Here is a 12,107-nt window from a genome sequence, read left to right as displayed (position 1 = left end):
ATGTAATATGTACAAAAAAGCAATCCTGGTGATGTGTTAGAAATTAGGCATAAATTTGTAAGAACTAAATACATTGAGGAGGTATAGTCAAAGCAAAGTCTGGCATATAGCACATACACAATAAGTAGCTTGCTGAGTGAATAAATGAATCTAGTAGCCTGTTAATAATTAACACTTCTAATCTTTCCAAATTCTAAATTTTAATTTAGTAAATCAGTATTAGGTACTGAAGTAAGCCAAGAGATAAGAACTGAGCAATTACTTCTATTGTTCCTTTGGAAAACAAGATATGTCTTAGTTTTATAGAGCGTTTGCAAATAAAAGCAATTTATGGGCCCTAACATTTACATAAAAAGTACTAGGTAGGAAAAAAAAAGTATTAGTTGGGAAAAAAAAAAAGTATTAGTTGGGAGATCAAAGGAAGCAACAGAAAGAACACCACAAGAAAACACATGAGATAATTTATTAACCTGTCCCACTCTTCTAAAAAAACTTACATAAACCACACACTTTCTCAAAGTGTGCTTCTGACTAGAAGCATCAACATCACCTGGGAACTTGTTAGAAATGCCCTCTTTTTTTAAAAAAAAATAATAATAAATTTATTTATTTATTTTTGGCTGCGTTGGGTCTTTGTTGCTGTGTGCGGGCTTTCTCTAGTTGCAGCGAGCGGGGGCTACTCTTCATTGCAGGGTGCTGGCTTCTCATTGCGGTGGCTTCTTCTGTTGTGGAGCACGGGCTCTAGGCATGTGGGCTTCAGTAGTTGTGGCACACGGGCTCAGTAGTTGTGGCACGCGGGCTCCAGAGCACAGGCTCAGAAGTTGTGGCGCACGGGCTTAGATGCTCCGCAACATGTGGGGTCTTCCTGGACCAGGGCTCGAACCCGTGTCCCCTGCATTGGCAGGCTGATTCTTAACCACTGCACCACCCAAGTCCAGAAATGCCAATTTTGAGACCCATACCAAACCTGCTGAAACAAACTCTCAGAGGTGGGGCCCTGTATAATCAGAGCTTTAACAAGCCCTCCAGGTAATTTGTATACACAATAAATTTGAGACTTAACACATACTGTGCAGTGTCATTTTTGGACACTCTGGTCGTGTCCCCAGCTCCCTTCCACTTCTCCCCAACTCTACAGCAGCTATGCAGTTTAGGTGGGACTGGATCCTATCTGTAGTCCAGGGTGTGACCTCTACACCAATCAGGTAATCCCATCCTCACTGCAGCAGTGACTGGTTCAGGGAACCCAGGCCTGGCATTCCCCTGACTAAAGAAGGATTCAGGATTAGGCATGTGATCCCATCTGGGCCATTAAGATATGAGGGGAGGTCTAATGGAGGCTTCTCTATGTCCTTCTGGATGGTGGGGTTTGTATATTTGCAGCCATTTTAGTAATAAAAGGAAGCCAGCCTTTGGATAACTAACACTGAAGGAGACAGAGTAGAGAAACAGAAAAATCAGGTGGCCAATGACACCACTGAGCATCTGACTCAAACTAACTCCTGAACCCCAACTACCTCTGGATCTTCCGCTTATACAAGCAAATAAAATTCTTCTATTGTTTGGACTGTTTCAACAGGGTTGACTAATATAATGTTCATGAAGGCAAAGCGAGATCAGTCACACTTCTCCTGTAACTAGGATGAAGAAGATACAAGGTGTCTGAAGGGCATTTTGGTGGAGGAAAGGTGCCCATATCTCAGTGGTGCTTTCACATGTATCTACCATGCTTACATCACTCGGTTTGAATTTCTTTCCAACTTGTTTCCAGTTCTACTGGCAAGAAGAATAACCTGGAAATAAATCATGGGTTATATATCCTGTCCAGAAGAATGAGTTAATTCTGCAGCTGAGTTTACTTCTGAAACTGAAAGATCTGAATGGTATTAGACAAAGGAGAAAGTCTGAAAAGCTACTCTCTCCGCCTTTAAGGAGCATATATTACTCACAGGGTATTCCATTCCAAAATGCTGGTTTGAAAACTCTCCATCATAGGGATTTTATTACCAGTGCCCTATCTCTTTACGAACAAGGGGGTAAGAATACAAATCAACTATTAAGATCTGAACTAGCACTACAGCAGGGAAAATAAGCCTGGCACACATGAAACAAATAAAACCTTGACAGGATTAAAGAACAATTAAGTTATCAGTTGTTTGTCAGTCATCATGAGGTTAATAGGAGTTGTGGAATTTAAAATCGTTGACTACTAAATACATTGTAAACTGATTTGTATTATGGGTTATAGCCCATATTACAAACACGTGTTTCCCTATTTCCTGTTTTTTGTTGTATTTTGTTTTATTTATTCTTTTGTTTTCTAATAAGAAAAGGAAACAAACTCACATTTTGTACTTGTTCTGGAAGATGGAGCCCATTCCTTTTCCCCATTTTCACTGATTTTTCCAAGTATCGTCTGGCTTCAGGCTTTATCTTTCCCAGATCACACGTTTCCTGAAATTAAAGAATGTGACAACCTCTTTGATTTCTGTTACAACAGTGCATGGGTAAATTATAAACTATGAGGCCACAGCAAAATTTATTCATCATCTCTGGTGGGCTATGAAGTACATAGGTGGATATGAGGCAGGTCTTTTTGAAAACCTATGTTCTTTTATGCTTTAGTGAGCTTCTGCTTATTTAAAACTGAAAAATTAAATAAATAAAAAGCTAACCAGAATTTCCTTGCCTTGCATCAGAATCAAGCGTGCCTGTACCACTTGAAAATGTGATAATAGGGAACATTTGCATAATCTCATAAAACATTCTTTATAACTGAGTAGTCCTTTTCACAAAACATATTTCTTATCACAAATCATCTGGATTTAATTTTCTATCGTTTGCTAACCTGGTTCCACTTGAGAGGCAAAAATAGAAATAATGGGCAAATTCTACAAAAATGGAGAGGACTCTTTTGCCAACATACTAAACAAGGACAGCTGGATAGAACCCCAGCAAAAGGCTTACAACACTTCAAAAATGCCTTACTGTCATTTGGTAAGAGAGATCAAGGGACCACATCAAGCTGCATATGGACAAGTATTTGGGGAAAATGAGTTAGCACTGCACAAAGAGGAGGAGAGCTGGACAGTACATGTGAACCTACATGCAGCAACGCAAACAACACTCACTCAAAAGGACAGAGGGCCCTAAAGGAGAGTGGAAAATTCCCCCGGCCACAGCAAGGTAGTAAACATACCAGATTTTTCCAAGTATCTTCAAAACACATGGCAGAATATACATGGCACATCTGGGTGGCTGGTTAGTTTGTGGTCCCTGGGAGGAACGGGGCTCCAGACAGATTCAACAAGTGCAAAGGATTCAGTGTGGTTGAGCGCCAACGAGGGACTTCTGTCTCTAGAGCCTTAGAGCCCTCTCAGCCTCAGAGACCTACTCTGGTTGCGCTCTCTCCGTGAAAGACTTGGGCTGTTCACCCCAAGCTTTATATTTTCCCACCTAATCAGATCTTTAAAAAGACTGTGCTTAGCTTTAGAGTCTGCATTTTAGACTGCTGGTAAAAGGCTCTTGCTGCAATAGGTCTGTCATTTTTTATATTTTGTTGCAGCAGGTAAACAGAGTTGTATTTTAACTGAGGGTCCTACTTAATACAACAATCTGTATCTCGCTTTACCTGCCAATAAATAATTTTGTCATAGTACTAAAGCACTTGTTATGCATACATTACTCACAGTTTCCTCTGAGTTTATCCTCAGTGGGGGCAGAGAACTGTTAGACCCCTTTTTCCATACTAACCCCTTCTTCCATAATAACCCCTTCTGTGCCCTTGGAGAATTTCTGAGCATGCTGGCATGAGTGGAGTGGGAACCCTCCCTAGCTGGTATTGGCACATACTGGGATCCCGGCAGCAGGTGCCTGTAATGGCAAGAAACCCAGAATGGCTAGGGAGATAGCTGGGCTGTGGGCTGATTCCCTCAGAGATGGCCAGCAGTTCAAATCACTGTGTTCATATGGATGTGATTAACGTGGGTTGACTGAGGCTGGCTTTAACAGCACCAGGAAGTCTGTTCTGAGATATGGGGCATGGCAACAGGAGTCCCTAGACAGGGTGATACTCCAGGTTGTAAGATTGGGGAGAATCTAGGCAGTAGCTATATGCAGTGGAAGAGAAGAAAAAAAAATCACTGGTGAGCAGTGCCCGGCAAGGGTTGGGTACACTGTGAGGACCCAAGTGATCAGGTTGAGGTCCAGAGCAGGGGACCTTCCCACCTGGGCAGTGGGCCAAGGCAGAAGCAAGGCACACAGCTGGACAGCAGCATGGGTTTTTGGGTTCCTGGCATTCACCTGGTCACATGTGGCCCTGAGCTTAGGACAGAGGCTCATCATGAGCCTCACCAGCTGATGTAAGCAGAATTCTTACTCTACTCCAATGCTTGATCAGGATGGGCTCTCATACTCAGTGGGCCTGGACTTGCCATATCTGGGAGTAGCAGGGCTGCTACTTCAGAAAGCCTGAAAGTGTACTCGGCACAGTAAACTCAAAACTCTTGGTCTAAATTAGGTAAAACTACCTATCTCCCCAAATAGGTAATCCAAGTGTAAACAGGTAGAAGGATGTTCTGAGAAAACTCAGCTCTGAATTAGGTCTAATTAACCATGAACAAATTACCTGTACTGAAATATTCGACTTACCACAAAAATGACACTTAGCAAAAATCTGATTCAGTTATATCCAGACACCCTTTGCCAGTCAGACTCTGAGGTCTTGGGAAATCTCCGGAGGGCTCCGGCAGGAGTAAAGCATGTCTAAAATGTGCTTCTAAAGCACATTCCTGTGCCAAAGCTGATAATAACATTCTCCCTTATAATCTCCAGGCAAGGTCAGAATTACTGCCCAAGGATTTTCTAAAAGGGAATCAGCCAACACTTCTACACTGCTCTGCCACAGTTGCATCTTCCTTCCTGAAAAAGAATTTAATCCCCTTGAATCTGAACCAGGTCTCATGCCTCTTTGGGGGAGTAGGGAGCTAAAGTTCTCCGAAGTAATTTTCAAATTTATATAATCTGACAGCAGGGGATCTTATTTTAAACTCTGTGATGACAAGATTTAGTTTTCCCCCTCTTCCTCCTGTAACTAAGGACTTTTATATAAAAGTGTGAGTGCGTACACACACACGTTCTTACATGTATGTTTATATACTAATTTCACAGACAAGAAAACTGAGGTTAAATGATTTCTCCAATATCACACAGCTGTTTAGTGGTAAAAATGGGGATAGAAATAAATTCTTTTATATTTGCAGTGTCTTTCCCTTTTTTTCGTTTTGTTTTGTTTTTTCAATCACATTTGCTGTCAGGTTTCTTTCTTTCTTTTTTTTTTTTTGCTATCAGGTTTCTATCCTACTACTGTGAAGAGGATGTTCTTAGGCAGCTGCTTGCACTCTGGACAGGAGGGCTGCAGAAAGGCCTCTTGCTGACTCCTAACTCAATACCCTATCATGAGTCTCTGCTTTTTGAGTGGGCCACAGGCAGAGTGAGGACACAGAGAGGGGTACCGCACTGCATGAAGACACATTTTAACTGAGACTAGTTCTGTTCCATTCAACAACCATTTACTGAGCTCCAATTTACGTCAGGCACTAGGAAAACAAAGATGAATATCCTTGAGGCTCTTTAAGTCACATGAAGGGAAAAAAAGATATATCAGCAAATAATGTTAACATCATGTAGTGAGTGAAAAGAGAGTAAGTATTGTACTTGAGAAGCACAAAAGAGGGACAACTGGCTAACGGGGAAACTAAGGCAAGGTAGTTGATGCTTTATATAGGATCCCTTGGCTTTTAAGAGCCTGACAAAGGTACAAGGTTCAGTAGTATTATGACCGATGACTAGACTTAACGCATTTCAAAATCAAGAAGGCATGGTAAGTAGAGGGAATTACCACTGCTATGTTGAATTTTGGACAGAGCTTTTCCTCTTCAAAAAAAAGTTTTGTTTTGTCTCTTTTTTTAAACTGTGGTTTTAAGGCACTGATTCTTCCACAGCTGGTAGATCACATGTTTAAAAGCATCTATACTTAATCCTGTGACCTATTCATTTACACTGTAACATTAAAACTTTCTGTTTAAATTACTAATTGGCTAAGATGAACTGGCAAAGACCAAGTTCCACAGCTCTGAAAAAAATATAAATAATCTTACAATAGGTAATTGTAGTTCTCAATTTAGCTTGTATAATTCACTCAATTTCACTAAAGAATCCCTTTTCTGTACTTACTACTCAGTAGGCCACTGGAATAAAATATTACAGGCCTGATTGTTTCAACATGGAGACATTGTACATTTTTTTCTCACCAATGTGGCTTTTTTGATCTTTGCAGGCTTTTTAGCCAATGATCGAGAAGCCTTTGTCAGCACAGGGAAACACCAAGACTTGAGTCCATACTGCTGGCTTTTGATACCTGGACATGTTTTAGCTAAAGGGATGAGGACATCCTTGTTTTTCACTTTTTTTTTCTTCTAGAAAATTCAGAATTAATTTTAGAATTAAGGATACATTAAATGTTATATGTTTTTGTAATATTTGAAATCTACAAATGACTATAACTACATATATATGTTTTGAAAACAAATTAAATCCACCCTTAAACTTATGAAATACAATATTAAAACACTATTGCCTTTATCTATGTAACAGGTAACCACTCTCTTGAATTTTGTGTTACACATTTTCTTCCAGTATTACCACTTACGTATACATTGTTTCGTTTTGCTCCTTTTTGGCCTTTTTATTATTTTTATTTTTTTTAGTACAAACCTTTTATTTTTAAATGATATCATGTTGTATGCAGTGTTCTGCAATTTCTTTTTTCTTTCGTTGTTCCTAAGATTCAGCCATGCTGTTGCATGTTGCTGTAGTTTATTTCCTTTACTGCTATAAAACATCCCATTGTAAATCTACTACAATTTATTGCTCCATTTTCCTGTTGGTGGAAATCTGAGTTGTTTCAGTGTCTTGCTATGATACATAATGTTGTTACGAATACATGTCCCACATCACCTGTGAACAAATGCAAACCTATTTCTAGGTAAATGCTGAGGTGGGGGTGGGGAGGGTATGCTAAGTTACGGAGAATGTAAGATCCAACTTCATAATATTAGATTTTTCTCCGAATTAGTTATTACTATTATTTAAAAAATAATTTTACACCTTTACTAGCAGTGCACAAATATTCCCATTGATTCACATCCACACAGATACTTGGCATTGCCAGACTTGTTCATTTTTGCCAATCTGGTGAGTGAAAAATGGTATCTTATTGCAGTCTTTATTTGAACTTCCCTGACTTGATGAGGTTAAACATCTTTTCATATGTTTAACTGCCATTTGTGTTTCATCTGAAATACCTTTCATGTCATCTGCCCATTTCTCTATTGGGATGTTTGTCTTTTTTACTGATTACAGTAGCTTTTTATAAATCCTAGGTACTAATGCTTTGCTAGTTTCATTTATTTGTTGTTGTTTTTTTTTCAGTACGCGGGCCTCTCACTGTTGTGACCTCTTCCGTTGTGGAGCACAGGCTCCGGACACGCAGGCTCAGTGGCCATGGCTCACGGGCCCAGCTGCTCCGCGGCATGTGGGATCTTCCCGGACCGGGGCACGAACCCGTGTCCCCTGCATCAGCAGGCGGACTCTCAACCACTGTGCCACCAGGGAAGCCCTAGTTTCATATTTTGTAAATTTCTTTTTTTTTTTAGTATTTTTTTTTTTTGTATTAGTGTCTTTTCACTTTATTAATTAAAGTTCTTTATTTTAATGTAGTCATGTTTATCAGCCTTATATTTTATAGTTAGCACTTTTGGTGTCTTAAGAAATACTTCCCTGATCAGATATCATAAAGGTATATTTCTATATAAACTTCCAGAAGCTTTAAAGTTTAACTTTTTAAGACTTTAATCCATTAGGGATTGTTTTTCATTTAGTTGTGAAGAGCAATCCAGTATTTTTTACCCCACATGGATAACCCATGTCCTTGCATCAATTACTGAAGGCCTATTTTTTGGATCTGTCACTGTTTCTCACTCTAGTTTGAAGAACATTTATTAAGTGTTTATTGTACTTTGTACCAGGCACTCTGCCAGAGATGCAAAATAGAATCAAATGTGACACGTCCCTCCCTTGAGGGTTTTAGTGTAAAGTTTACATGATTTCTGGCAAGCATTTACCAGCCACTTCTATGGCTCCTGGAAAGTTACCATTTCTGAGCCTCAGTTTCTCTACTAATAAAAAGGGATACTTCACAAGATTGGTATAAAAGTTAACTTAGATAACTATATTGCTATACAAATGTAAAGTAGTATTACTAGCCACACTTGGGAAGGAGGTAGGAAGACTACAGCACACTGGTTAGTCTCAGGCTCTACTACGATTTCATCTATCCATTTAGTCAACAAATTGCTTATTTTAAAGGTTTTGAAACATGACTGCAAATCAGATGATACTTCCTAGACTGTGATGTGGTGGCCCTTGAATCCGGGTAGATCGTAGCGACTAGTCCATCAGTATGGTATTGCAGAAGTGATGCTACATGACTTCTGAGACAGGTCATAAAATGCAATGCAGCTTCTGTGTAGTTTATTGTAACATCCGTGTTGAAGCCCTCTGTCTCCATGAAAGAAGTCCTACCACCCTGACGCTGTCATGCTGTGAGGAAGTCCAAATTAGCCTACATAAAGACACTACATGGAGGTGCCCTAGGGGGACATGAAGACAGAGATAACTGGTTAGCCTCTACATGCTCCAGCTCCAGCCACCACTGCCTGAAACCACATGCAAGACCCCAGAGTTGCCCAACTAATACCTTCCTGAATTCCTGATCCACAGAAACTATGAGAGAACATAAAATGATTGTTGCTATGTTCAGCCACTAAGCTTTCGAGTTACATATTGTACATCAACAGATAAATAGGATGTTTACTGAGCACAGATTTTGCCATAAAGAACTGTGGCAAAAGTAATTTCACATTTCTATTCATCAATATTAAGTGAAAAATAACATAAGAGCTAAAATAACATTTTATATCTAATTAAGATAATACATTTGATTATTGCCTACATTGGTGGTATCCTGAGACCTCCATATTATTCAGAGCACCCTCATTTTAGGAGAGCATGCCTGAAATTGATGACTCTACACAAATTTAAAATCCTATTACCCAGCCTAAGGAAGGCTTCATGTATTATATCATGGTAGTCCTATTTTATTTACAGTGTTACAGGAAAAATTAAATACAAGATTTAGATATATCTAACTTTGTCCTTTAGGTATGAATGGGATGAGATTTACCATCTATTAAAGTGGCCAACTCTAGCAGAAAACTGATTCTGATAGTTCTAGATTTTAAAAAATACTGACTAAAAAATGTAACTATTTGTCAAGGAAGGTACTTAAGTTCACCAAATAAGCTCCAATTCATAAACAAACACAATAGTTATTTTTAAAATTATTCTGATGTAGCCTTAACATTCTAAATGCCCCTGAAATTGTTCACACAATAATCCACATGTATGAGAATAAACTCCTGTGGAAAGAGGAAAAATTATGGAACTGAATCTGAAACTATTATAAATTAATATAATAAAACACTGAAGTGAACCAGCTCAAGTAAATGAACAAATCTGATACATGCACTGGTGTTTATGAGGTCACTTACAGTGTACTAGGCTGCTGTCTCGTCTACTACGCAGGTAGCAATTTGTTCCCAAATTTAGTGGGATCAGAGGCCAATACATACAATATTTAAAAGTTTAACAAAGAAATCTAAAGCAACAAACCTCCCATATCTTGATAACATTTGTAAGGCTCAGAAACAGTGGAAACGTAACAAAAACATTAGACTCAATAACATTAAGATTGCAATACCTTTTTGAGGCTAGAAAATCCCAAATGAGAACTTAGAAGTCAGGATGAAAAAAGAATTAATCAAAGGAAATTAGAAATGTGGGGGAAAAGCTCTATAGTACATATATAATATCCAGATAGAAAAGAAATTAGATTGTTTTGGGATGAAATAAAAATAGGAGACTGTAAGGGCCATGATTTGAATTGTACAGAATAACAAGTGAAGCTAAAAGTTGAAAAGAGAACAATTTAACTAGCAAAAAATAGTCATAGCTATTTTAATTTGTTATTTTTACAGTGCCAAAGATGAACAATTATGAACCATCATAGATGAACATAAATTAAGGGTGAAAAATGTTTGTCTGACATTAGAAAATAGGCAGCATGTACGTCTTACATGTCTAAATAAATTCTGGATTACATATTCTACAGTGAGTTACAAATAAAACATTTGAAATAAAACTGCTTTTTATTTCAATTCCTGTCATAACTTGCTAAAAAGAACACAAATTTTGAGATTTTGCATATACAACGTGCAAAATTAAACAAAAATGCCTAGGATTGTAAAACACTGGTTGTTTTCCAAACAAATTGCTGAGTTCCATGAAAATAAAAATTCAAAGCAAAGACATGATGAAAATGCTAGGAAGCAAACCAACATCGTTGATGAAAAGACCCGAAATACTCAAGGCAGACTCACTTAGAGCCTTCTTAATCCATAATTTCTGTGAGTCCTGAAAAATGTAAGGATGACAGATAGGAATGTCTCTGGCATGCAGCATCAACAGTATGTCATCATTATTATGGCCAAAACCACATGATATTTACAGATAACTCAACTCCATTTGCTTCTAGTTGATCTGATCTAATATAAACCTTGCAAAATTTTGAAAATTCAAAGAGGTTTTTACATCAAACCATTAAGTTCATGATGGCTAAAAAGATTTATGGATGTACACTCTTTTAATACTTGGTCTTAAAAATTTTAAGTGAATGTAATTAGTAACTTAACATAAACCTAAGTGATAAAACACTATGTTGTGCCCACTATCATAATAATTAGAAAGAAAATCTAGGAACATTCAAATACTTTTTATCATTGGTCAAAGGTTTTTACTTATTTATTGTCAGTTTTTTTTTTCCTTTTAAAGGGAATTATAAGATCATTTACCTTTAAATGAACAATTCTCAGAAAGATATCTTCTCTCATGCTCATCTCGATATCAAAACGAGAAAGTCTTTTGTCTGCTTCTGTACTTGCTGCTCGTACTTCTTTGTCAGAGGAGACGTGCTGGGGAAAGTCTAGCATGGTTCGTTCCACTGTTAACAGAGGAAAAAACCATAAGGACTCATTAAGTCAGTAGTAAGCAAAATACCTTGTACCTAGATGAATGATTATCCGAATATAAGTTTTTCATTACATACTTTCCATAAAGGCTCCTAGGGCTATCAAGAAACAGCATCTAACACAGGACTTGGCTATTCCTGGGGCATTGTTAGGAACAATAGGGGTGTACACTGAGTACTTACCAAAGGATGTTTAGTGTGCAATTTATTCACTGGGAATGTAGAAAAAAAAAGATGTAGTCCTTTTTAAAAAAGTTTTTATTGGAGTATAGTTGATTTACAATGTTGTGTTAGTTTCAGGTGTACAGCAAAGTGAATCAGTTACCCATGTACATATATCCACTCTTTTTTAGATTCTTTTCCCATATAGGCCATTACAGAGTATTGAGTAGCGTTCCCTGTGCTATACAGTAGGCTCTTATTAGTTATCTATTTTATATATAGTAGGGTGTATATGTAAATCCCAATCTCCCAATTTAAAAGATGTAGTTCTTGGGGACTTCCCTGGCGGTCCAGTGGTTGAGACTCTGTGCCTCTATGGCCGGGGGTACGGGTTCGATCCCTGGTCAGGCAACTAAGATCCTGAATGCTGAGTGGTGTGGCCAAAAATAAAGAAAAGAAAAGAAAAGATGTATTGATAGTTCTTATAGTGAGGCATTTTATAGTCTGGAAGTCGGGGGTAGGGAACAATACATGAAAAGATAACAATACAGGACAGAGCAGCTTAGCTGTCAAATGAATGGGACAGAAATTCAAAGTCTGCAATACCGAGGGCTGGGGCATTATGCCATGCCTTGTGGAGAAGGCTGGATCTTAGAGGATGGGCGGGGTGAGAGGAAGAGCTCAGTTGGGGACTGGAGAAGTAGAGACTGAAAGCATGGGGACTGGCAAACAAACAGGA

The 12,107-nt window shown here is 38.3% G+C and overlaps 1 protein-coding gene across 5 annotated transcripts in view; it reads right to left on the bottom strand.

The window, feature by feature from the left end:
• NLN (neurolysin) overlaps positions 1-12,107 on the bottom strand; it is a 99,563-nt gene that overhangs the window by 46,696 nt on the left and 40,760 nt on the right. For all 5 annotated transcript variants that reach the window (XM_029217221.1, XM_029217225.1, XM_029217222.1 and 2 more), the window contains 2 exons: positions 11,031-11,179; positions 2,347-2,454 (listed from right to left, as the gene is read on the bottom strand). In XM_029217221.1, the coding sequence (XP_029073054.1) occupies positions 2,347-2,454; positions 11,031-11,179 (257 nt within the window). The remainder of the gene's footprint in view (positions 1-2,346; positions 2,455-11,030; positions 11,180-12,107) is intronic.

The sequence above is a fragment of the Monodon monoceros genome, unplaced genomic scaffold (genome assembly GCF_005190385.1).
Source record: "Monodon monoceros isolate NGI ecotype Baffin Bay Population unplaced genomic scaffold, NGI_Narwhal_1 Super_Scaffold_12, whole genome shotgun sequence".
NCBI lineage: Eukaryota > Metazoa > Chordata > Mammalia > Artiodactyla > Monodontidae > Monodon > Monodon monoceros.
The sequence above is the reverse complement of the archived record's forward strand: the minus strand, read 5'-3'. Positions and strand labels throughout refer to the sequence as shown.